The 27,334-nt window shown below is 41.5% G+C and overlaps 1 protein-coding gene across 1 annotated transcript; it reads left to right on the top strand.

Moving 5' to 3' along the window:
* On the top strand, positions 1–24,443 carry NAA25 (N(alpha)-acetyltransferase 25, NatB auxiliary subunit). Its single transcript, XM_009871448.1, has 23 exons — positions 1–81; positions 970–1,108; positions 2,720–2,838; positions 4,636–4,710; positions 5,613–5,720; positions 6,173–6,251; positions 6,725–6,836; positions 7,696–7,785; positions 8,120–8,289; positions 9,071–9,183; positions 11,878–12,085; positions 12,634–12,720; positions 13,774–13,954; positions 14,586–14,685; positions 19,075–19,226; positions 19,535–19,660; positions 19,958–20,201; positions 20,426–20,549; positions 20,913–20,978; positions 21,472–21,569; positions 21,795–21,905; positions 22,317–22,463; positions 23,769–24,443. Exons 1-23 carry the CDS (start codon positions 22–24, stop codon positions 23,889–23,891), a joined length of 2,832 nt encoding a protein of 943 aa, XP_009869750.1. The 5' UTR covers positions 1–21; the 3' UTR covers positions 23,892–24,443.
* Positions 24,444–27,334: the final 2,891 nt, after the last annotated feature.

The raw sequence follows: 27,334 nt of genomic DNA, 5'->3' as shown, positions 1-27,334 counted from the left end.
CTCGATAATGGCAATAATAAAATGGCAATCCAGCAAGCGGATAAACTGCTCAAAAAACACAAGGATCTTCACTGTGCAAAGGTGAGCGTGACCGCGGTGCACTGACCTTGTTGGGTGAGCGTAGCTCTGGGATTTGTGATCTTCCCAAGGCCACGGTGCTTTCTGAACCCTCTGGAACCTCTTGGGCTGTTCTAATCCACGCAACATTGTGTTTGTCCAAAAACTTGTATAGATCCTGTTGGTGAGGTCCCTCTAATGACTAGAGTGTGTTTGGTTATGCCTGAGCTAACTGTCCAGCTCCCTGAGCTGCTGCAAGCAACCTTGGCACATGGGCTGTGCCTTCAAAATGCCTCTTTTACACCTTAGGTTGGCATAGTTTGTACTAGTTTGGACCAAACCATTTCCTTGGGGGATGCAGTCCTTAATAAAAGATGATTTTTGGAGGTGCTTGCTCTAACGCTTTTTGTTTGCTGCCCTTCTTACTATGCCCCTGTTGAAGGAAAAATTCTGTTCCTGTTTTTCAAACCTAGGAATATCGTTCTGTTTTTCTCTGTGGGATTTTCCTCTACGGTTCATGCTGCTTCTACATTTTGAAAGCTTCCCAAAGCTGAAGCACATGTCATTGACCTGGATCTTCTAATTTGTGTCACTTCTCTCTGGCCAGTTATTGAAAGAGAAAGATGAAAATTGGCAGGACTGGTTAGTTTTCAGGCAGGGAAGATGGAGCAGCAGCTGATGCCCTGGAGCAGCAGGTGTGTTCGTTAAGAAACGCAAAACCACGCTGCTTGATGTAGCTCATGTTTGGAAGTTTTCCTTTACAGCCGTGTGGATTAGAAGCTTAATTAAACCTGAAGTTCTGTAGAAGAGGTGAGGTGGTTGGGCGAAGCCTCTTCCCGCCAGGAGCGAGAGGATTTTCACTGGTAACTGCCCAATGTGTTTCTAACAGCTGCTTCTGCATTGTGTCAATAGGTTCTGAAGGCAATTGGCTTGCAGAGAACTGGCAAGCAAGATGAAGCGTACGCTCTGGCACAAGAAGTAGCGGCACTTGAACCCACAGATGATAATTCCTTGCAAGCACTAACTATTCTCTACCGGGAAATGCACAGACGTAAGATTTCTTCCTTTGGCTCTCTTAAAAATTGTAATTATTGACATTCTTCCAGAAGTTTGTGTGACCCGCCGTTTCGTGGGAGATGGGCAAAGTCCAGGCATGTTAAGGGACACTGGAAATTTAAATGATGCCTGTTGTAAATGCCTCTAAGACTCCAGTGATCACCGTAGAGCAAAGAACCATGTTTATGCTTCTCTCCTTAACATTCTTGCATACACAGTTCTTAAAAGAATGGTACGCTAATAATCATCCAGCAGGAACAGTCGATGAGTTCACTTATGTATTTATTTACTTCTTTTAATGAAAGGTACTGGAATTTGTTGTCAGTGTCTGTGGTAGAGATGACAGATCACACAGGCTGTGGTGTGGAGCGTGTTTAGTACCGCGAGACTGTAGTCGAGGGGTTCAGGCCCTGAGAAGCTGGGTGACAAACACAAGGGACATCCCGGCCTCTCGATTTGAGCTTTTTCAGCACGGTTCCTTGTGGCGATAAGGTATTTCAAAAATACCAGATCGTGGATGTTTGAGTTACAGAGTTGCACATGCTTTTCTGAAAGAAGCCAGACCTTATGTACGGCTTATCTGCGGCTCTGAATAGTTGTTGTTTCTGACAGTTTCTTGCAGTTCTTGCTGGTGGTAGCAGCAACATTTAGTATTGAATTGCTGCAGCAATGACAGTGGGGTGAAACAACTTCCGTGGATTCATGGTTTTGGTGTCAGTCTGCAATATAGCAATTGCTTACGCTCTCCTAGTTTATTTCTTTTCGTGAGTAATACAAAATTTTTGTGCTTATGTGTCCATATAAACAAACCCCTGAAAATGTCAAAGGCCTTTGTGTGATTCTAAACAACTTGCGTGAGAATTAAGCTCAGGTTTCTAACTTCCGGGTTCATAGCTCAGAAAGGAAATGCTGGGTGTTAGGCACTTCCACTTTTGGTTCTGCAAGAAAATTGTACTTAGATGTTTTATGTATGTGTGCTGAGGATATGTAAACTACGTGAAAGATTAATTACATTTAGTTTTCTAATACTGCACGGGAATATGATTGGATGTGCAAGGAAAAAAATCTGAAAGGGTGAAAATCTAAGAAAAGTTTCGCATATTAAAAAATCGTAAGAACTTAGTCATGATAGACTTGTTATTAGAAAGTATAGTGTGAGGTATATTACTTGTTAAAGAGTGCTGAAATAGGCAATTGGGAAATACCAGGATATGACTGCAGTAAATAAACCTGTGATAAGAGTAACTAGTTTGATTAAAATGTTCTGTGTATTGATACACAGTTCACACGGAACAGTCATTCTGCCAGGGGCAGAAATCCTCATTCGGTTTAGTGCTTCAAAATAGATAAACTTTCCTAAGAAAAAGACTTAAGTGCTTGCTTCTGAGCAATTCAGTTGTTGCTGTTAACTTTGTTTCAAGGGTTTCTTCAGTTGTTTTGAGGGTGGGGTTTGTAGTGCTTGGGGTCTTGGGGGAAAGCTCTGTTTCTGTGGTTGATGAGCGTAATTAGCTGGCTGTTCAAAGTATTGCTAATGCTGACTTTAGTTAGCTATGCATTAAAATTATTTCCAGATCTGTCTTAACTCAAGCATCTGGTTTTGGTTTAGCGGAACTGGTAACTAAACTTTATGAGGCAGCTGTAAAGAAGGTTCCCAACAGTGAAGAGTATCACTCTCATCTCTTCATGGCCTATGCCAGGGTTGGAGAATACAAGAAGATGCAACAGGTATGATCAATAGTTTGTGTTCTGGTCATTTTTAAGGTGTCTTTTTCTGAATATCTTACTGTTAATGCCTTTTTGTGTTACGAGAAGTCATCCAGAAAGCTCAGCTGGGTTAATGCAGAAATTATATACTCCATGTTAGTTTGTACAGAAAGGCTGAAAAGAGCATTATTTGGGGGATGGGTTTTTGGAAGGCAAATGCTTTTCCTTACGTGCAGTAACAACTGTGCCTTTTCTGATAGAATACATGGGTTATTTCGGGAGGTTTTTGTTAATGTATGGTGGTTACGTATGAGGAGGTGTATTATAAAGGAATTCTGGCGTAAATAGGAAAAGATCTAGCAAGATCTTAAGATCTGTGTTTAGAAACTTGCTTTACCCCTTAATTTGCTCTTGTCTTTGGGAATAAAAAAGCAATCTTTCCCAAGCTCTTAACCTCTGGGATCTAACATATAAGTAGGCTTGTGTTGTAATTCAGTGAAGAAAAACTTCCTTTAAGTACATCTTACTTCTCGGCTGGCAGAACAGTGTCATGCTGGTTAGTTTTGTTTTCATCCCTTCCAAATTAGGTGCCTGAAGAATGCCTATAAATGGAAGATTCTTTGCAAAGCATGCGCGCTCACTCTTCTGTATAAAAAAGCACAGAGAGCCAAGTAAATGAGTCCTAAACTCCCTCTCATTCCCACTGAGTTAAGGTGACTTGAATTTTTGTACAAGTTTGATTTAAATAACTAAAAGAATATGTTGAGCAGAGGCATTAATCTCCTCTGTGGCCCAACTTGTATGCTCTTTGTGTTCAAACTCTAGACAGGGGCTAAGTTATTAAGGTAAATGAAATTACAAGCCTCTCATGACAACCAAAACTTCAGAGACATGAGTGTTACTTGTACAGTTATGTGACCTTTTGGATGTTTAAAATGTCGTACGAGTATTTATCCAGTTAAGTTACCCAGACGTTGTCAAAGAGGAGGATATTCCAGATTGGCCTGCACATTCGACCCAAGGACTTAGAGGTGCAGAGAGTGCATGGATGCTAACTGATGGGAGAGTGAGACTAACCCTGGTTGTCCTGTGGTCTGGGGTATTTCAGCTGAAAGTACTGGAAAACACAAACTGAGTCAGGAAATTGGTACAAAAGTCTGTCTGTATTGTATGTGGTTTCTTTGAAACAAATTACAGAATTTGTATCAGTACAAGTGTTGTCCTTCATTATATACAGGAAATCTGTGAGAGAAATGTGTGAATGACTGTTTATGTGTTAAGCTAGAAAATCTTGTCTACTTTGGCTCTGCTTTGACAGAGCCAAGCTTTCAGCTCAACCTTTGCTTAACCACTGCTTTGCACGTGTAGGTGACCTCCCATCTCAGGTACCTGAAGGGCAGTTACTTACACGATGGAGGCTTGTGCTTCAGCATGCCTTTTAGCACTGTCTGGGCATACTGGTGAAAATGGGCATCCTGCTCACTCCTGATGAAGTCTTCTGCTTCTGTACATAGTTACCACTTCTAATTAAAGCTGTCATTTGTTTAGGCAATCATACATGTGCATGCTTGTTGCTGTTTCGTGTCAGACCTACACGTAGTACACAATCTTTGAAACATTTTCACCCTCTGATTTCCTCTTCTTTAGTGGTGTGTGTTAGGATGGAAGGGCTCATGGGTAGATAAAAGTCCTCCCATCTTGTTGCTAATTCTTTGTTGTCTGCTGCCATCATTGTTGCTTAACTTGCGTTGTCTGTCATGAGAGCTTTACAAACATTTATGTTTCAGGAATGATGAAAATTTGTCTGATATTTTTCAGGCTGGAATGGCACTTTATAAGATTGTACCCAAAAATCCTTACTATTTTTGGTCTGTGATGAGCCTGATTATGCAGGTGTGTACAGTGTTGCAAATGAGCTTGACTTTCGCTGCAGGTATAGTGCAAATATCAAAATGTTCTGAGTGAAAATATTTGAGATTATTTGTAAGTGAAATATGTGTTTGAAGTGTTCCTGCATGATGCTGGGAGAAGGACTGAGCTCTCCTTAAGCAGCACTATTGACGGGGACCAAGATGAACGCTGGAGTGTTTTTATAATGCAACCGGTCTGCCTTACCATGTTTATACGACTTGGATTATTCTCTTATCTGGACTAGTACCCTAATGTCTTTTTAGTTAGAGAGCTAACAAGTAAAGCCTCGGACGTCTGCAGCTCCTTAGGCAGAACTGTTCCTCTCTGTAACTAGGTTATAAAAGCTCTAGGAGGAAATACCCAAGAGCTGTGGGCTCCTCGTGTCTTTAAGACTGCAGAAGGTCCATGGGAACGGGCAGCGAATCGGCTGTACTGCTGTTTAGTTGAGGTAGCAGGTTCAGGCACTCATCAGACAACCTGACAAGGGTGTAGCCCAAACAAAAAATGACCACGGGGCTATTAGTCATGTTCTTTAAAATACTGTGCCGTGGAAAACCACAAATGTGTTCTTGCTACACATTATTTAACACGAGTACTGTGTGCCTACATGCACGAGCCCCTGGACAGTGTAATTGAGAAGGAGCTTTTCTGTACATCTCTAGTTTTATTTCTGCCTTTTACCAGAGCAGTTGCTCTCTGTGTGTGACAGATGGCAGCTCTGAATGTGTGGGGTTTGGGTTTGTTGGGTATTTTTAGGGGTGGGTTTGGAACTGAAGCACCTGGGTTTTGTTTTTTTAGTTTCCCCTCTTCTAATGTGAAAAGAGCAGTGGGTGGGACAACACAAACAGTGAAGGAGCTGTTACAATAATTCTTCTCTTCCTTAGTCTATTTCAGCACAGGATGAAAACCTCTCCAAGACCATGTTTTTGCCGCTAGCTGAGAGGATGGTGGAAAAAATGGTGAAAGAGGATAAGATTGAAGCTGAGGCTGAAGTAAGGCTTGCGCAGATTTTCAGCTTGATTTGAATATCATTGAGACAAGGAATGCACCGTTAAAGGAAGTTGATTATTTTAACAGTTTTCCAAGATAATAATCAGTAGCATTCTGGGAGCAAATGTAAATTCAGCGGGGTGGAAGGAAAACGAAGAGCGGGGGCTTGAGAGGGGTTTGGAATCGTGTGGCCAAAGAAATTTTTTGGCACTTGATTTGACTGATGAAGTACTTGGGTTTGGTGCCTGGGAGGCCACAGGAGACACTTCAGGACTGAGAATGGAAAAAAGACCTAAATTCCTGACTTTTCTGTCCTCTGGGATGCTAAAGATAGCTTTGCAGACCTGACTGTCTCCTATTTCTGATGACAGTAACACAAGCCACTTCTATTTCTTGGCCCACCTGTGTATTGTTTTACTAGCAAATTTCATTGCAGTCTAATCTTTTCTTTTAGGTCGAGCTGTACTACATGATTCTGGAACGTCTGGAGAAGTATAAGGAAGCCTTAGATGTTGTGAGAGGAAAACTAGGAGGTAACAATTTGTCAATTAATAATCACGGTTGTATAGAGGACACAACAGTTCCTTGTTTCAGACTTATCCACTAATTAAAAAAAAAAGCAGCAAGAAGCGTGACTCTTTGCATCGATGTTTAAAACTGGTGCTAACTCTGGAGGTGCTCTTGTGCAAGCTGGTTCTGCCCACCTCTTTGTGGTATTTAAACATTACTTGGTGATGAACTTTGTAGCTGCCATTGAAACAAAAAAATCCCAATATCCTACATTTTTGAGGAGTCTTTCTGGCAATTAAAATGGACTCACAGTTTTAAGAAATTGGGATATAAAGATTTCTCTAGGAAATCTGGCCTTTCTGTCCTTTGAGGCCCCATCTTCTGTTCTCTTATGCTTACTGTTTTGCCTCCTGGGCTATAATAAGCAGCTTTCTGCAGAAAGTAGAGGAGGAAATGCATTGATTAAAAAAATCTTGCCCTTCTGTTTTTAATTTAGAGAAGCTGACAAGTGAGCTCCAAAGCCGCGAGAACAAGTGTATGGCGATGTACAAGAAGCTGTGTAGGTGGCCGGAGTGCAACGCGCTGTCAAGAAGACTGCTGCTGAAAAAGTGAGATGGTATTTCTGTAGTCCTACTAAAAAAGCTGAAGAAAATTTCCTGGCTGGTTGTGAATTGCCTGGCTTAGTGGCTTTTGTAAGTGGTGGTTAAAATAGAGGAACGTCAGAGGATCTGAAAGTATTTGCACTCCAGAGCCTGAGGGAAAGGACAGCAGAGTGGAATGTTAAAAGGACATGGTGAAGGTCACAGGGAGAGTCAGTGTCAGGACCGTAGTTGCTTTTTTCTGAAGACTGACTTCAGCAACACATTAATGCAATAAAATTTTGCTTACCTCTTTATTTCTAAAACCTGTGCTGATTGTCCAACTCTTTCCTGGTGGGACAGAACTGTCTTTACGTTTAATTTTCTGGAATTTTATTTCTCTCACTTGGCCAGAGTTCATCCTGGGAAATGCATGCAATGCTTAGAACAGATGTGTCAGGAGAGAGCACGCTGGTATGATCAAATCTGTCTCTAGGAACTGTCAAGAGATATTTGTTGTTTGCTTTTTGTGTTTAGCTGTGCCCTAATCATTAATGAAAGATAAATACAGAGGAGAAACTTCTGCCTTAGCTTTTTGTGAGGTTATTAATGTGCTCTGCTTGGAATGTAAATGTTAAGAGGACAGTGTATATATTGCCTCAATTCTCTGTTGAAATTGTTTCCCTTAATACATTTCAAGAAATTCAGGATGATGGCATTCTTAAGATGTGAGACCTTTTCAGGGAGAAATTATTTCAGTTGGTTTTTTTCTGTTATATGAATACGTGCTATTCCTTAAATTCAACTTTTCCAAGGAATGCAGTTTTAGATGTGAGTTACTGTTTTGGCAATTCCCTGAACTTGTTTCTGTGTCTAATTTTTGTTTCAGCTCAGATGATTGGCAGTTTTATATAACTTACTTTGACTCAGTGTTTCAACTCATTGATGAATCCTGGACACCTCCAGCAGAAGAAGAGCAGTAAGTTCACAATTTTGCCGTGGATACGTTTTTCCTTTGCGCTACAGCGAATGGTTTGCATTCCTACATGAAGTACAAGGGGACTTTTTGACTTCAGGCCTCAAATGCTGCTTTCTCCCTACTTTGTTTTGGAGGCTGGCAAAACTTTAGTGGAAATAGCTGTTTAAGTAGTGGTTTGCACATTACAGAGCTCTTCCAGTTCGTATTTTTCGTGATGGTTGAGTTCGAGAACCCATCGTGCCAGGTTTCCGTAACAGTATCTTGGGAGTACTCTGAGCCCAATGCCCTGACAGTGGGGAAAATCAAAGAACCTTTTGTCTCTTTAATTGCACAGCTCTTTGGAAGGAGAGGTACACTATTCTATAGAGCAAGCTGTGAAGTTTATAGAAGAGAGGATAACAGAAGAATCAAAGAGCTCTCGGCCTCTTCGGGGACCATATTTAGCTAAACTGGAGCTGATTAGACGTTTGCGATACAGAGGCTGTAACGATGAATACAAACTAGGTAAGAACTACTCACTGGATGAGAAATCAGTCTTCTGGAGAGAACACAAATGTGGAACAAGCTCTTTGCTAAATTGCTGGGTTAAATACGGTGTCTGTTTTGAAAATGGATGTGCTGTTGTCTTGTGTGTTGAAAAGCGTTAGAAGATGAGCGTTGAAGAAAGGCAGGGAGTTCCAGACTGCTCGAGGGCTTGTAAAAGCAAGCAGGAAAGCTTTCAAAAGGGAGACCTCAGAACACATGGTCACTGACATCGTGATGGAAAGTGCATTCCTGACGTACTGCTTTTGTAGAAAGTCATGGTGTTCTACTGTAATCTCCAGGTGGTTTTCCATTTAAGATTTTTTGGCAGTAGTACCAGGTTTTGCTTTTAAAATGCTTGCATTCAAAAATTGCATTTAGGGAATCAGTGAAGGAGATAATGCTATTAGAGCAACATCTGTGCTACCTGCTTTTGTGTTTCCATCCAAAAATAAGTTACGTTATGATAAGCAGAGGCTGTGCATGAATGCCTGTTGTGCTGAGTTCTTACCTGCCACAGAAGCTTGAATGAAGCTCTTGGCGTTTTTTTTTATGTATCCTTGGTTACGAAAGATGATTTTGCCTCTGTTAAAATGTGCAGGAGTGCAGCCATCTATTTTCTAAATCCCTATGGAATATCAAAGGGGTGGGAAGCATTCCTCAAGATGTGTTCTGTGATCCTAGGATTCTGTGTCTCGCAGTGTTTTTATGGATTCAGCTTTTGGTGGAGCATAGTAAAAAGATGAACCGACCTTTTTCCTAGGTGATCCAGAAGAACTAATGTTCCAATACTTCAAAAAATTTGGGGACAAGCCCTGCTGTTTTACTGATCTCAAAGTATTTGTGGATCTCCTCCCATCTAGCCAATACACAAAGGTAAGGAAAGATAACGAAGTGGTGGCAAGAACTGTGGTACTTGCTTGCACTATGGTCCCTTTATCTTAAAATACTTATGGATCGTACTAAAAGCCTGGAAACATCAAATTTTTACCCTCTTTGTTTGAAATTCAGAAAACTCTTTGAACTGTAGAAAATACAACAAACATCTGAATACGTTGATGGGTTTCGTTCAGAGGATTTTTACTGGAGATGAAAACTACATTTGATGTTGCAGAGTCTCAGACCCAGATCTGTTCATTATTTGGCTTTTTTATTACCATTTCAAGGTGTCAGCGTGCTTTGAGATGGTCTGGGTTGAATTCTCGGTATCGAAAATGAAAAGCTCATACCACTGATGAAAGTAACAAGATAGGAGCTCATATCTTGTAATGAAAAACTCTCTAGGAATTGTACTTCAACTGATAAACTACCCGATTAGCTCATTTTTAAGAGAGTAATTTCTCATCACTTTTGTTTATAGATCAAAGCGTAGAAAATGGAATAATCTAACGCTACAGAAGGACCATGCTGTTCCTTCGTTTGCAGTTCTCGTTGCTATGTATTGTAACTTTGTTTCCCAAAGGCATCCTCCTCTTTACCTTCCAACCCATCACTTGTTTTTCCCACTAAAGTTACATGATTGATGGGAAAAATCATCCTCATCCAAAGCAGCTAGGGTGTCGCGTAGACGTTTTGCTTGGCTCCGCTGCAGTGCTGAAGAATGAACATATTGACACAGATCGAGGGGTGACCAAGAGACTTACGGCAGCTTTTCCAGAATCTCTGTGTGAAACAAGCTCTCTTTAACTGAAAAGACTAATTGTGCAGAGTCATGAGCAGCTCGTTGAATGACTTCAGCAGCTGGGAATCCTGTCACTCACCCCATTGTTTTTCTAAGCCATTGTGTAAAACTGTCAGAGCTGGGGAGGGCTAGACAGAGACTCCTGGATCAGTCAGAGGCTGTTGATAAACTGCTTGTAAACAAAGTGTAGATAGTGGTGGCGGTTTCTTGGTTTATTAAAATACTTTTTGACTGCTAATGCACACTCTGTCCAAAGCCTTGCTGCCGGTGAGAACAGTGGCTGTGGCACATACAGGTCATCGCTGATGTTTTATGTTAAGAGGTGTGGGGTTTTTTTACCCCACTGGCAAGAGATGCCGTCAGAAGGATTTTTACCTCATAGTTCTGGAAATGGTGATACCATTGCAGGGTAACCCCGAAGTGCTGAACGAGTTTAATCCTAATTTTCCAGGAAACAAATTCTAAACGCAGAGCGGCAGGGGCCAGTGAGATTAATAATAATAGTTTAGGTTACAGTTTTGTTGCAGTGCTTTCTTGTAAAATGATAACTTTGAATAAATTCTTTACTTTTCTTCTTGGCCTTAAAAGTGCTGCTGATTTACTGAATCTATCGCATTGTGTCATACTGACACGTTAGGTCTTAGCGGGCTGTGGCCGTCTTCTGGCTGTCGTGTCTCTGAAGCAGCAGTTAAACTCGGTCAAAGAAACGTGTAGCTGAGGAGGATTAGTGGTGCTGAAGTGCTAATGAATTTTTGCAATCTGAAAGTTGAGGTCACTTAAAATATTTATAGATTGTCATAGATTTCTTTCTTCTTTCACGGCAAAAGCTGCTGAAGGTGGTTGTATCCTAAGTAAAGTAGCAGGGTCACACTGAGACTATACACAGCTGGGTGTCTTTTTTTTTTTTTTTTCTTTTAAGAGTGCTGAACAGTGTTACAGTTCAGTAGCTGAGAAAGTGACAATTTTGCTAGGGCACTAGACACACGAGATATTCCAGAAATAATCTCCAAAACATCGATTTTGACTTTGTAGAACTGTAAATGCAGCCTAGTGATATGCTTGACCTTGCTCAGCCTGGCGAAATCGCAAACTTGCGAAGATTTGACAACACAATCTTCATCAAATCTGGGATTTGTGTGCACGGTGCCAAGTTCCTCCTATCTAGCTCTCACGCTTTCTTCCTCAGGCACGCGTTTGGTGCTGTTCTTGTGTTTCAAGACCAAACGTAGGAAAAAGCCGAATTCATTTGCTTTAACTGGGTTTTAGGTTTGTAATCACAGCCAGATTTTAGGGAAACAAGGAACCGCTGTCCAGTCCTGACTCTGTTATGAGAGATCTGCTGTCTCCCATTAAAACTGTGAACAATGAGAGGCTGCTTTTCTTACAACTTAATTCAAAAAATAAGTCATTACTCAAAGCTGATGTCCTCAATGAGTACAGTGCATTACTTTGGAGCTGAAAGAAAATGTAATAACTAGTACAAAACCACTGTTTCCTGGAAGTGTGCTGTGAAGCCTTTCAGTAACTAATTATTTTAATTGCATGTGTTATTACTGTGAGTGTTAACAGGTGTTTGAACTCCCTTCTGTGTCAATGGGTTGGAAATGTGCCTGTGATTTATTTTCTTTCCTCCATCTGTTTGATGAAACGTACTAAAAGCTATTGAGTACAACCAGAACTGCTGGTCAGTACCTTTTAAAAAAAAAAAATAAGTATATAAAACGAACATTGAACAGCTCTTTAGCCACTGATTCCAGTGTGACGTCAGGTTTGATGCTGACATTTCCACTTTGCTTTTCTTTTTGTCTTTTTGAGGGAGGAAACGACGGCATTCCGTTTGTGCAGTCCCGGATGCCCTCCAGATTTTAACAGCAATGTTTCTTTTTCAGTTCATCAGTCAATTGCTGGAAGTAATCCCTCTCTCAGCAACAGCAGAGAGCGAAATCGCGCTGCCAGCTGATATCAAAGCCCTGCAACAACATTTGTGTGTGGTGCAGCTCTCGAGATTGCTCGGCATCTATCACGCCATGGATAAGAAGCAAAAGCTGATGGTGGTGCGGGAGTTGATGTTAAGATACCGCCACGGGCTGGAGTTCGGTGAGAAAAATCTTGAAACAAGATTGCAGCTTTTCAGGAGCAAAAGTTGAGAGCTTTTTCAGGGGGGCAGAACGACACAAACTCCAGTGGCACAGCACCTATCGTGCTGCTAGATAATACTTGGGCATGCCTGAATTATCTGTTTCCTCTGAATTTTTTTATTTTCAGTTGTGTGTGTGTAAGATAAGTGAGACATTCCTGGGTAGTCCCGATGCCTGTGTCCTTAAGCAAAGCCAGGCTTTATCACTGGTGTATGTAGGACAAATACATGGGCAATAATATTAATTATTAAATCTTGCAGTTGTAGAAGAGTCTTTTCTTCTTCTGCAGATGTCAAAGTATGAAGTGGCCCAAAGTCCACTTGCATGATGAACAAATGCAACACGTATACAGTTGTGTCAGTTTTTAAAACAGCTCTGGATTTTATAAATGAAGCTGTGGTTATCGTCTGCCACATAGCTGTGTCGTTTGCTAATGCTGACAGTGTGAGAAGCAGCTGACAGCATCGTTAGAAATTAAAGAGTAACCTTTTTATTTTTCTTGTTTAGGAAAATCATGTTTGAAAACTGAATTGCAGTTCTCAGATTATTACTGCCTGCTTGCAGTTCACCTGTTGCTCGATTTGTGGCTAGAAGGTACGTTCCTAAAATTGTGCCTTGCTTAATACCACCCTGGAAAGTTGTGGTAGGGAGGCTGTGTCCCTATGCCTGGTGTGTATTTGGCATGGTTCGTCAGGCCCATAGCTTTCGGGGATTTTTTTCTCAATATGAAGTATTTTGGGAGTCCCTCTATTCAGTTAGTGTTTGATCTGAATCTCGCTGACCTCTTAAAGGGATTTAATTTTTCTGATTAATCCTTTGCTGATTCTCACAGCTCAGTGCTGACTGTCTTCAGAAGCTTGTTGCAAGCTTCCCATGTAGGTACTGTTTTCTTTTCCCTTCCACAAGTTCTGCCGTCTGCCGACACCTCCTTTCTGATATCTGAGGTGGTCTTAGAGCATTTTTTTTCCCTCCCTGACATAATTTGTCTTTTGGATCCCCTGCTTCTAGACCTTCTGCTGAGATCTGTTGTTCTGTCTTGAGTATTCCTGTCCTCCCCATCTGCTTTGCCTGTTGGTCTCTTAATCCCACAGCGTCAGTCTCCAGTGGTAGCTGTCTGTGGGCACTGGTTATATTCTTGCTCTTTGGTGTAGTTGTCAGTTGTGCCTTTGTTTTTCTCAAGGAAGATTTAGTCTTTAACCTGAGTAAATCCATCCTCAGGTTCCCGACAGGTCACCAGTGGGGTGCAGACTCCTGAATTCCCGGCTCTGCTGCTCTCGTGCATAATGGTGGGAGTGCTCTGTGTGTGTAAACTGGAAATCCTGAACAACCCAGGGCTCATGGGGGAAGTCACTTTTTCTGCCGTGGGCTCACATGTGAGGGCTGTGCTCCATACAGATGTGAGTTAGATAATCCCTTTGAAGAATTACTCCTCCACCTTTCCCTCAGAGAGCAGCTGTAGTGCTGGAGTGGGTATTTCATTTTAAGGGCAGCAGCGTGGCTGGCGAACCCCGTCGGTGCGTTTAAATGCGTGGGACTGTGTTGAGGTGTGTGAGGTGAGGAAGTTTCAACGTCAAAGCAAACTGTGCTGTCAGCGTTCGGTGCCTCTCTCTGATCACGCCCATCTGTGTGTTTTGTCTTTGTGCCCAGGTGAAGAGACAGCTGTGTGGCAGTGCCTAGCTCTCTTAGAAGAAGGCTTATCTCATAGTCCTTCTAATGCTCAGTTTAAATTGCTGCTCATTCGAATCTACTGCAGGCTTGGTGCATTCGAACCTGTTGTGGAGCTCTATTCCAGCCTTGATGCAAAACACATACAGCACGACACCATCGGGTGGGTAGTATATACTGAGAATAATCGGTGATACTGACCCTCCGGTAACCAGTCCCGAGATCGTCACTTTTCTTTGCTACCAAAAGTTAACAAATTGTTGAATTTTCTTATGATATTGCGTAAAAGTGGTTTGGAATTGCCTGAGATACACCTGCTGGAATATACTCCACTTCTCATGGAGTAGCTTTCCTGTTTGATTTTGATCAGCTGTAGGTTTTTGGAGCAGGAACTAAAGAGAATCTGAAAGAAATCTGTGAAATATTTATCGTGATGCCAGTCATAGCTCGGTGTTTCACCTTGTGTTTTTGCTCAGCTAAGATTGGGAGCTCTAGTTAAAACAAACACAATGACTGTCCATGCCTTACCGTGTTTGTGGGTATTTAATTAGGTAAAACTCTTGCACGCTTAGCAAAGGTGGATGGAGGAACTCCAAGCCCCTGCATACCGTTTTAAGAAAAATCAGAATGTCTTCCATTACTTTTAAAAGCCTAGATTTTAGTATGAGCATTGTGAATGCCTTCTGTTAAACCTCCAGACTTTTCATAAAAGCTGGGCTGTGCTGCGGTGCTCTGTTCAGAGCCGTGTTCAGGTTGTGTGCTGGGATTTGACTTGTGCTGTGTTGTTGTTGCAGCTACCTTCTGACACGCTATGCAGAGTCACTGGGCCATTACGCTGCTGCTTCCCAATCCTGCAATTTTGCACTCAGGTTTTTCCACTCCAACCAGAAAGATGTAAGTTGAAAGAAACCTCTGTGTCTTTGTAACGGAACAGTATGTCGAGATGCTTTACAGAAGTCTGTGCCCTATGTAAGGGCTTACAGAAACATAGCGGTTGATAACATGATAACAAAGAGGGATAATATGTGCAGCCTCATGTTTGTAGTATAGGCTGCTGCAACCTGTGTTTTTCATTACAAGAATTTGTAATTTACTGTTACATGATGTTTTGCATTAGTTTTTCTATTTATGAAAGCCAGTTTTAATGCTCCTCAAAGAAACAGTATGAATGGACTGTGATTTATGGAATAATTTAGGTGAAATATGTGGCAAGTAAGTCTTGATGTCATCTAACTCCTTGCATTTTGGCAAGTCTTACAGCAGCAAGGGATGGTGGGTCAAGATGATGGTATATTCATGAGTCCCTTCTTTATATTACAATCCTTTATATTATAAAGTGTGTTTTAGTGCTGGCTGTTCTGGGCACACAGGGATGGTGGGGAATGCTCATCATTTAAAAAGGGAGGGAAAGCGAAACGACCAAGTGGGAAGGTTTCAGAAGGGAAGAATCTTGAATCTCAGCTTTGCTGAAGGCAGAGCAGAGCCCATTATTTTGAAGTGATAGGACTGAATTGCAGAACTTGGTCTTGTACTAAAGGGAACTACCTGTTTTAATTCAGTTTGCCCCTAAAAGTGATGTGAATGAAAAGAGTTGTCTTGAATGAGAATCTTGGGACTGGACTGGAGTGGGTAGCGAAGGGAGAGAAGCTGAATTCCTCCAGAGATCAGGTGCTTCCTAAAATGTACACACCGTGCCCTAGGCATCTAGCATGCTTGTAGCTCAATGATTAGTAGCTGTGCTTGTCAATAATCTTACTTGGAAAGTACACGCTGGTGTATGTTCTGATACAGTCAAAGGGGAAATTGCAGTTCTGTTTCAGAATTCCCGTGGAATCCATGAAAAATGTGCTAGATAGGAGAACAGTGCAGCAACACGTTTTTGAAATCTTGGTGGAAATATATTGAGCAAATAGGAACAGAAATAGTCCAGGATTGCAGTGGGGAAATGCATGCATGTCAGTCCATCTCTCAAAACTTGCAAGGTGGTCTTGTTCTGAGAGGTGGGAATATATCCTGTATATTTACATTTGAAGACAGTTTGATCACTGTTGAGAGGTGGGTGAGGAAAACTTATTTTTACTTTGTAAGAAACAAAGGTGCAATCCAGTTGTAAGTCTTCCAGTGAGGTACTGGCTAAATTGGCTCCAAAGACCCCTCAGTCGGACAACTTACTTTCCCACTATCCCAGCAATAGATGAAAACACAGGACTTGTCCGTACTGAATAATAAAGATGCTAACGGTGCTCACACAGTAATTCCTCAGAAAAAGTGCCCTCGCTCTGTTGGCAGCCCTGGTTATTCTGATGTACAAGATCCCAGTTGCCATTTACCTGTGCCTGGAAGGTAGATGCTGAGTTACTGTGACCTGTGTCTGACACAGAATTTTTGCTGTAGGGAGTGGGATACAGAGAGGAACATGTGGACTCTGTGATGGGAGCTAGTCTTGGCTCCTTCCCTCATTTGCTCGTTGTTTAAGCACTGATTTTACTTGTTAAGAGTCTTTGGATTCCTTGTTGCAATGTTTTTTTGCTGGAGTGAAGGCCCAGGATCCAGACAACTGTCTCCTACCTGTTTATTGTTGGTAGTGGTGGCTTTTTTTTTTTTTTTTTAATGAGGGGTAACGTGTTCAGTCTTGTTTAAAAGTCACTTGTGGATGTTAAGGAAAACTATACTTGGAACCAACTGCCTGAATAAAGCACCTGGCTGCTGGGTGCCAGGTGAAAAACTGAACTGGAAAGCTGTTGTATGTGATTTGTCTGCCTGGGAACACTGCACTATAAAGCATCAAGAAATCATCTTTCCGTAGAAAACAATCTGAAGTGACTTCAGGTGTGGTTACCTCGGAAGAAATTTATTTTCTTGGGCGCGAATGATTAAGGTGCTTCCATCCGAGAAGAGCTCTTTGTCTCCAGTAGGTCAACATCGGTACGCAGACAAAGGCAGCCCTGTTCCAAGTGCTGTTGCCAGGAAAATGCTACTCAACTCGTTTTCCGTCTTGAAAAGGCGGCACCTGAATGCTTTGACCTGTCTCACTACTACACCTTAAAAGGTTGAAATTGCAAGAGGGGTGAAAGTGGTGCAACCAGCATTATATAATTCTTCATGCTACAAGATAAGGATGAGATTCTGCAGCCCACTCACGTGTCTTGTTCTGAAGACAGTATTGCGAGCAAAGGACCATGAGCCGTTGTTGATCATGGATAGCCAAATATCGTGTGTTCTGAACACTTCCACTCGTTATCGCCTTAAGATCCTTTTAGCTGGGAAATGCATCAAAAAGCAAATGTCCTTTAAAGTGACCGTAAGGTGCAAATTGTAGGAGGGAAGCCTCTGTTCAGGTTCACCCAGGATGATGGCCTGATGAGAGTGGAGACGAGAAAAGGGATTCCTCACCATTAGACAAGCGGTGTCCTAGGTGTCACAAGGTTAGAAGTTGCCACCAGTTTCTGTGCTGCTGGGGTTGCCCCTTGATCCTCAGCGTCCTGATGCCAGCTTCCCGTTCGAGACCCTTAGCAGCATCTAACTGCAACGTTAGAGGAGCACTGTCCTTCAAAGTTACCTTCTTACATGATTTCAGATACTGCCTGCTCCTCTCTAGGCTGACGTTTAAGATAGTGGAATGTCTGGTACAGCACGGAGTCCTGCGGCACACTGTGCGTGGGACTCTGCCTAGAACAGGAAGCGTGGGATATAAATGAAGTGGTCTGGTATAAAAATATAGCTACTGATTCACACTGATTGCTTTGGATAAATACGTTCTCCTTCTGACTTGTTGAACTTAACAGCCTGAAATGAATCCTTCTTAAGAGTGAGTCCCATGAGTAAGAGCCATTTAGGATGCTGTGCAGTCCTGCCATGATATTTCTGCTCTGGGAGAAGATGCCAAGGACAGGGAGGAGAGAGAAGGCAGTATTGCTGTAGTGGCCAAAACTAAAAAGGCAGCTTTATCCTTCTCAAAATAGTCCTCCCTTAAATATGCAGCATCACAAGTAATCTCTCTAATTTTCTTGTGTCCGTCCGTCTTTAATTTCTCCAGATACTGCAGGCAAACAGAACACCAACGTGTCCTATGGGGATTTAAAAACCACGTCGATGCAGTTGAATTAGCACCCATAGCGCAGTCCCGCAGCCTGACAATGACCTCTGCAAGGCTGTTTATCAGAGGGTATGTTGTTGAATATTTGGCATATTTTTTTCATACAGTGCAAATAACCAAATTTCTTAAGAGAAAAAACAAAAACAAATCCCACAGAGCTACCTAGAGGACATTTCTTATTGTGGAGGGGAAAAAAAGTGGCTTTCACCTGTGAGTGCCAGCTTATAGTCTCTCAGAGCCTTCCTGACAGGTTGAGTCTGTTAGTACCATATAAAGTTCAGTTAACCAAAGGCCTTTTTTATTGTCTCTCATCTTCAGTGCATTCCATAATCTTCAGAAGGAACTATTTTATTTGCCAGAATTGCTCGCTAGTGGAGTAATTCTGATGTAAAAATTAAAGCCATCTATCTTGACTGGGAGCAGAAATAGTTCACTCTGCCTCTGGAGTTGGAAAATTTCATTAAAATATAGTGCTCGTTTGGGGCTCCTTTGTCATACAGATCTCCTTCTGGAGATTGCTTGGACTGATGTGAAATACTATTTGCCTGCCTTGTGTTGCTGCATTTCATCAGAGGGGAAGCAAACTACTCCATGGACCCCGAGAGTTTCCTTTGGTGTTTAGAATGTGTTGTAATGTGTATACACTGTGTGATACTACCTTGTGATGCTGTATTCAAAAATCTAATAAAAAAGAGAAACAAAAAAATGTGTGAGTAATTTTTTTTTTTAATCTATGTTGTGGTAATATGTGATGCACAACCAGAAAATCTGGGATATATTTATTTTCCCTGAAAGTAGTTCCTACAGTGAAACAATGATTTAATGATTTGAATAATGCATCTCAAAAAAAAAAAACAACCCACTTGCAAAATCATCTCTCCCTTCTAAGTATTTTTCAGTCTTGGTGGTGACAGCAATGTGATAGTTTTTAGTGTTTGTTTGGTTATTAAATCATGCTGCCTGATGGAGCGTTTGGGCATTCTCAAAATAGCAAAGCTGCTGGCATGACTTGGACAATCAAAAGTCCAAGCTTCTCCCAGGGATGGAATGTCTGCCAGATTCTGTACCTCTGGGTTAATAAAAATCACAGAAATGCTATTTCTTGGCAGCGAGTGACCTTGTTAAATTCCGGTTGCTTTGAACTTAAGGAAGTAACTAATACAGAGATGGTGTGTGTTTTCTTCCAGACCTCAGAATATATCATTCAAGCCTACAAGTACGGTGCATTTGAGAAGATCCCAGAATTCATTGCGTTTAGAAATAGGCTGAACTCTTCCCTTCACTTTGCCCAAGTTCGCACAGAACGGATGTTGTTAGACCTCTTACTTGAAGCAAATATGTAAGTACGGCAGTGATAAGCGCTGCATCTTGCATGTAGAAAAAATTGGGACCACTCTTATGAGGGCAGAACAGTGGCCACGTGTGGGACCTTGGATGAGTTGCACTTGCAGCTCTTTGAGGAACCTGTGTGCTGTGTCTCTGCTTCTAACTTGCTCTCCCCTTGAGCACCACTGTCGGTACAGTGTGTGTGTGTAACATCTGTTGACATCAGAAGAACGGTGGTGAGAATGTAGTCTGTTAGTGAGAAATGTTTTCTGTTTCTAGTGATCCAATGTTGGATTTAACGCTCCTTGTTCTTATGTACAGATCAACCAGTCTAGAAGAAAGTATAAAGTCCATGAGTCTGAGTCCAGAGGAGGATGACATTCCATGGAAAGACTTGCGTGACAACAGAGACCTGACTGTCTTGTTTAACTGGGATCCAAAAGACAGGTGAGTAGAAATAGTCACACCTTTTCCTTACAGCACACGTGGCAAAGATAATACTTTCAGGGCAACTGCTGTATTTAAATGTTCTCTAGGCTGGCTAATTGCAAACTTAACAAGCATCATTCATCCCTTCTAGCAGTGCTGCCTTTTTGCATATTAATACAGTTCTTTGAATTTCTGACCACTGCTTCCTCTTCATAGAGTATTTAATAACTTGGGATAGGCTTTTGTACCCAAGTGAAGCTTGCTACTTTACAAAATTGAAGTCTTTGCCTGAAAACATTTGGTGCCTTTCTCTAGGGACATTTCTGAAGAACATAGGAAGCTCTCACTGGAGGAAGAAACCATGTGGTTGCGAATCCGGTCTTTAACTTTAAGGCTAGTAAGTGGACTCCCAACTCTTAGTCACACTATTCAACCAAAGAACTCTGAAAAGACTGCAGAGAACGGCGTCTCATCCAAGATTGATACAATTCGATCCCTGCTTCAGCAGCTGGAAGCGGCAGTGGATTCAGGGAAGAAGTTTCTAGAACAAAAAATTCAGGTACCCGTTAAGGAAAAAAAGCTTTCCCCAAATATTAAATGAACGTGAATGCAAGCAGAGAAACTGAATGCATCTTGTAACGTCCGGCAGGCTGCAGAATGCACTTAACTGACCCTGAGTTTGTAGTGTATGAATCTGACTGAGAGATGTGCCAGAGACAAACACTGTGTTCTGGATAAGGAAAAGCTGCAACACCTTTATCTTTTTCTTTGCTTCTTGCCTAGTATCCTGTCCTTGGCCCTCCTCCTACCCGAATGGCTGGCTTCTTCAGTAATGGCAGCTGTCAATGCCAGACTAGCTTGTTTTATCTTGTTAGTGATATTTATGAACTAGATACCAATGGCTTAGGTAAGTGTTTGAGGGGCAGGGGTTTAACCAGATTGTCATGATGTGTGGTGGGAGGGAGCAAGATGCATCTCTGTTTAGCTTGAAAACTGCTAGGCATTGATGACGGACCCAAACTGTTACTTGTGAGTTAATTTTTTGAATGATGCGAAGTCATCTGGGAGACAATGCCTTCGTTTAAAGATTTATGCGAGTCTTTGTTTTTGTACAGTATATGTTACTGTAATACTGGATGCTCTTTGAAAGCAGTTGCATTTGCTTTTGACTGCTAACATTAAATTACATTTAAATGCCTCTTCGGTTTCTGGAAGCATAAAATACACAAACTTGTAGTTTATAACTCCCTTTTTTTTTTTTTTCTTTCAGAAGATTCAGCAGAAATCCAGGAAAGGATAGGGAATAGTTTCAAGTCTTTAGTAGAACGACTAAGAGGTAAATAGTAACTCAAGAATAAACACTAGTAGCTAAGGTATGCTTCGCAATGCTCCGAAGATGTGCTGCTGAGTGTGCTGCCGTGGTGGGGAGCGTCTTAAAGCATCTGCAGACCCTTTGGAAAGATCCTTGAGAGCAAGGCTGCAATTCCACTTGGCTTGGCTGATCGTGAGGCTGTTGCATGCCACGGAATGTCATTACATCCCATCATTTCACTACCTTGCAGCCTAGTCGTAGTACCTGTTGTCTCACTGTTACTCAATCCAGGTGTGCTAATAAATGGTGTGGAGATACTGTTTGTAATGAAATACAGTTCAGAGGAAACTGCAGAGCTGGACCTTCTGAAGAAGATTTGGCCAAATTTATCATTAACTGCTCTGTGGTCAGTCCTCTGACAGCCTTGCACACTACACTGGGATACATACAGTACAGAAAAGACACATTTAAGTTGATCAATGTGTCCTAAATAAGGTTTTTCTTTTTTTCTTTTCAGACTTGTTCAATAAATGTAAAGGTGATTTGATTGAAGTCAGAGATGGCACCTTGAAAACTCATCCAAACCTGTTAGAAAACCTAGTCTTCTTTGTTGAGGTATTCTTTTATTTGGACACTGGAAATTTTGAAGTACTTAAGGGTGGAAATGTTGGGACCAAAACACATTGAAAGTTCTTTGATCTCAGTCAGTCATGAAAGCAGATACTTTTTTTTTGTTGTTGCATATTTTAACTACTCTGAGCCTTATCAATAGGAACACTAAAATGAGGTTAGAAGCCTCCTGTAAAAGCTACTTGTAACATACTTGTACCTCTTTTCCAGACGATCTCCATTGCCCTGTGGGTGTCAAGTTACTGTGACAGTGTCCTCCGACCTTTTAAATCCAACCTGCAAAAAAAGAAGAAGAAAAAAAAAGAAAGCAGTGTAGCTATGGTACAGAAATATTCCTTACTTTTCTGTCCTTCCTCCAATCTAACAGCATATTTATACCAGGGGGAAAAAAATCAGGATAGAGAACATGTTAATAAAGTGATTTTCATAAACTTTGCCCTATGGAGGCTGATGTGGGTTAGAGATTAGTGCTATTTTTTGAAACTCCTGTTTAATATCAAATGGCGATGTGGCAGGAAAAGCAGTTTAGAGTATCACCAGCCTTCCTGCCTTGAATGCACTGCAGGGAACGCGTTAGCTGGTAATGTTTACCTGGGTAGGTGAGTTACAGCTTAGCATGGGCAGAAGGAACAGAATGATAGATGTCACAAAGTGAATTGTTGTATAGAATAGCCATTTGAATAGACATCCAGATGTGTTTATAAATTGAAAATACCTGTTTTGTTTTAATAGCCTCCTGTATTTACACATTTTCTGGATTATGTTACTGAACTACAGACGTTAACTTCCAATGTAATAGACCACATCAAAGGGCTTGAAATAATTCTGACTGCACTAAAACTTGAAGAGCTGTCTCTCAAGGACACTCTGCTTTTACAGGTAAGAACTTGTGGTGTTATTTGTGTGTTCTAGACATAAAATAGGAAGTTTGGTCTAGAGGGCATTCAGGTTTGTCTAGATAAGAGATCTGAAAGTGTTTGAATGGGAAAGGTTATAAAAGCTGCACCTATCTATTTCAGAACTGCACTTCTGTCCACGTAAGCTGCTGTTAGCAAGTTTGTATTTTTCCAATGAGATCATCCTTTTTATTTCATAGCACATTATTTAAAATTTCCCTTGTCTTGTTGCTGTATGAGGCTGACATAGAAGTATCTCATATGACAGAAAGCAAAGAAACCATTTAGACTGTATTAAATGCAAATTTGAATAAAAACTAACAAGTACATTTTCTAATCTCATCAAAGAATCTTGGCTTTAAAGAGATAAGACACTTTCAGGAAATCATTGATCTTTGTAATGTTTGTGGTTCCTCACTGAGTCAGCAAATTCCTTCATCTTCCCTTTGAGGCAAGGCATCAAACTGCGACACAAGGCAGATTTGAAAAAAACCCTGACCATTAGCACGTGGATTTGAGCGGAGGCATCTGTGGGAGCCTGCAGCTTTTCCTGTGTTTGTTCACAGTATTTGCTATTGTTTGTCATTTGTTGCAGTAAGTCCTGATAAGCACACTCTGTATAGCTCTGCTCAGACTTGGAGCTGTGTTTGCAGTTGTGTGCTTAGAGCTAAAAAGTGCATTTGAAAAAGTCCTCACGCTCAGAGGTTAGTAAAAATTCTGGCGCGATTCAGGAAGAGTGATACCGACAGCGTGTGAGCGGAACCTTGCCACCAACGTCAGATTTTCCCACGTTGGGTTGGTTTACTCAGGCTGTGCCTCACTGGCTTTTCTGTTCATTATCTGCGAAAGGCGTCCTGATGGCAAGCCTTCTAGCAGGGGCATTTTGGAAAACTGCACGTTAAAAGGAAATCAGATCCCTTTGGGAAAGCTAGGTACCAGTTTTGCTGGATTAGGGACATGTGAACCTATCCCAGGCACGGCAGCTCACCATGCTTTGGAATTTGTAAATGCTGAAATAAAATGCTACATGCAGTCTCAGTTTCAGCCACAAATATTTTGCACAGAAGTTATGAAGAAATGTTAAGAGCGTTACCAGCCCTGTCTGGGCAATACCAGTACTCGCAGAAATTATTGGTGCTGCTTATTCTGTGCTGATGACATTCCATTTGTAAACTTACACTGTGGTCCTCATGAATTTCTTAGTAGTGTTTGAGATGGTGGAGGAAGTGTAACGGGAGGGTTTAAACAGTTGCGGTGGAGTGAATGATTTCTCTTTTGCATTTTGCAGGAAGAAAAAAAGTTTACAAAGACTGTGCAAGGGAAGGTCCAGAGCAGTTACCATCACTCAGTTCAGGAAATTGGAGAGCTGCTGAAAAAGAGACTCGATACCATTAAAAAACTAAAGATTTGAGAAATGCATCCTTGACAGACTCCACCGGGGAGTGACACCAGAGTCCCAGACAGAAGCAACATCCCATATACCATCACTTTAATCCAGAACTTCCTCATAATGCATGAAGGACTTAAAATCATAAAACAATTTTTTTAGATATTACAGATGCAATGAGCTGGTTTAAATTATTGTACATAAATGAGAAGCAGGGACCCTTATCAGGGTTTGACCACTTTTTATACATGTTCATAAGCATATTGTGACAAGAGAAAATTAACTTTCTTCCCTTTTGATCTCTAGAAACAACTGGAGATGGTCTTTAGAAGCAGCAATAGAAATCCAGTGTAAAGCATATATCTCAAAGGAGTTGAATTTTCATCACCATACAGTGTTTATAATTTTTTGTATGGTCCTTGCCTTAGAAACGCAGAACTTGTAGATGCCCGCGTTCCGCCGCCTCTGATGAAACAAGCCTGTTTTGGAGCTGCCTCTTTTGCCTGAGGGTCGCCCAGTCCTACTGAATTATCTCAGTGTGTTGGTCGAGGAGGGAGAGGTGAGGCTGCAGAACACCCTCTGCACACAGCCCCCTCGCTGGCAGAGCCAGGCCCTCCGCCGCAGGCTCCGTGCCCGCGGCTGGGGTGGGCTTCTCTAAGGAGAGGACCACTGGAGGGAAGAGGTGGTGTCAGTGTACCCATGGGTTGTTTCCACTTTGGGAAAAATGATGAGGAGCAAACTTGGCTGTTAAGCTTTTAGACAAAAGAGATGGGAATCGGTGTTTTAGCAAAAAAAAGACGAAGCCAGAGACCTTGTATATAATAGCTGCAGCGAAGTTGGACACTGCGATCTGATTTCATGTCAGTTTAATGTAAAACAGCAATCATCATGACTTTTTAAAAGTATTTAGATTCTTGAAAGTTTAAGACTTAAATATTTTAATAGAAATTAAATCCTGTTGGCTTTGGTTTTAAGTTGGCAGAGGTAACTTTTGCTTCCGCTGTGGTATGAGGCTGAGAATACTTTTTGTAACTGTATGCTTGCTTTTTGCAGTTGATCTTTGATTATTCAAGTACTAGCTCATTAGGCATTCTGTTAGTGCAGTCACATCATCTGCTCCCACCAAGTCTGCATTTCTGCTGTGTTTTTTCATTTAAGCAGAGTAATGCAGCCTAAAACTGGTAGGCAAAAAATAGCTACATGTACCTGCAATACAAGGGACAGGTCAGGCTACAGATTCCTCATCTTCTGGGTTTAAAGCAGCTAGTATCTGAAGTCTATATTTAAAGTTTTAAGAGAGCTGACAATCCTGCCCTTGTCATCTCTTCTGTGTTTTGCTAGTAATGGTAGAATGTTGATGAGAGTATTTTTTTACAATAAATCCCCTGTATTTAAAAAAAAAAAAAAATCACATAGCTGCTCTTGCTGGATTTAGTTTTGCTCCTGCCTCAACCTGAAAGGGAAAGAAGAATGTCTGCAGGTTGTCTAAATTGTACTGGATGTCTTGATGGTTTAATTGCAATGTCTGGTAAGTGCTCTGGGCTGGAGGAATACCAAAATGTGTTAAGTCTGTTTTATAGTAATACTTTTCCTAAAGAAAAAGAAAAAAAAAAAAAGAGACAAAAAAAGTCAAAACAACAAACATCTGAACTCTTTTATGTTGTATAGAAGTACCTTTTTAAGAAGGATGTGCTCCTTAAATTAAAGCAAGACCGATGACTGAAGTCGATGCTTTGAAAGGTGAAGGGTAAGTGAAAACAGTCCCATTGCTGAGAGAGGCAATTCATAGAGAAGCACAGAGACAGATATCCCTGCACTGCCCCTTTTCATTCAAGAGGCAGATTTTCTTTGCTGTTACTCTGTCCCTTCCCTTCCCTGGGGCAGCACCGACTGAAGAGGACCTTGCCCAAACACTGGCATCGAATGGGAAGTTGAGGCAGTCCCTCATCCAGGGACTGATTTGTGCTGGAGTTTCTTTCCAGTGCTGCTACAACAGGTTGAACTCAACCAGTCATATCAGTAAGCAATGTTGAAAATCTAAGTGAAGCATAAGGTTAATATAACCAAGCTTTTAAAATCCTCCTGTGTGCTGAAAGCAGAACTTGCTTTAAAAACAAAAAGGTTTTCTACATCAGCTCCCTTAAAAGCAGAATTGAAACTGCTGGCAGTGGGGGGGACGTGTCATCTGAAGCAAAGTCTGACGAAATGGAACCATGGCTTACTCTCTCGCTTCCCGTCGCGGCGTTTGGCACAGCACAGGTCCAGCGTTGGCTGGTCGCTCAAACCATCCCTGTGCCAGCACAGGGGGAATGCTGACTGCTGCTCAGTGTTAGCTGCTGTGCTGCTTACAGTTCCAGCTGCTGGTGAACAAATAAGCTTGTAAAACAAGTACAGGTTTTTGATTGCTCAGTGTTTCATAGAACCAGATGCTGTCTCTTCAAAAGCTGTAGTCTCTCTATAGGAGGAAACAGTATACAAAAATGATTGCATACTGTTTGGGGGCTCGGTTGAGGGAGAATTTCTCTCCCCCTATAAATTGTGTACAGTTAAATATATTATATATTTCTTACAAAAGAGCATTTCCCCTCCAGAATATGTCCCACAGGGACCTGGTAAGAAATTCAAGCTATAACCCATTGCTGCTGTTCCCCCTTTTCCACTCTTGGGATTTGTTTTTGTTTGTTTTGGATTTTTTTTTTGTGATGAATTGAAAAACATACCTAGAGGAAGCTACCAAGACTACTGTTTACAGACTGAAAAAAATACTGCTTTTATACTACTGGGATCATGAGCCACGATCCTTTTACAGATCTCCTCAACTCTTCTCTTTGCTTAAAACCAGTGTCTGATGTAGATAAAGGTCAGAAGTCTCCTCCCCTGCTTTGTCTACATACAAGACAAAATGTACAATGCCTGTTTGTGTTGCCCATAATTTTTGTACTTTTTAACTGTTCAAAAATTGCATTTATATTTTGCAATCATTGGTAATCATTATTTTAACCGCTAGTAATCTTAGAGCAGATTTTTTGTTGTATCTGCAGCCTTATCTGAACTTTCTCTTCCTTGATTATTCATTGTTAATTTATGACTGTAGAAGATATGTATGCCTCAGCCTTCTATGGACTTAAGTGACACCACTGCAACTGATCTGCTTTAAACTGGATGGGTTTATAATTTATATAAAAGTCAGTTTCGTTACAGATTAGTATCGCTGCCTCTCATTTTTCTCTCTGGATGGTCTGGAGGTGACTGAAGTGCTCACCTAGCTCTGTTGTCCTCTTGGTGAAGCCAGATTATCCTGAAGCTGGAAATCAAGTTACCTGCAAAGAGGGAGGATGGAAAGAAGAGAGAAAAAATGCTTCTTGCTTTCCGCCTGTGGCCTGGCTTCAGAACGCTGTCTGCTGTGGGCGGGAGCTGGGATGTGTGTGTTCGTTGACATGTTGATGTGTCACTGCTGTTCAGGAGAA

This window comes from Apaloderma vittatum, unplaced genomic scaffold (genome assembly GCF_000703405.1).
Source record: "Apaloderma vittatum isolate BGI_N311 unplaced genomic scaffold, ASM70340v1 Scaffold22976, whole genome shotgun sequence".
Lineage (NCBI taxonomy): Eukaryota > Metazoa > Chordata > Aves > Trogoniformes > Trogonidae > Apaloderma > Apaloderma vittatum.
Note: the sequence above shows the minus strand (reverse complement) of the source record. Positions and strands in the feature narration are given on the sequence as shown.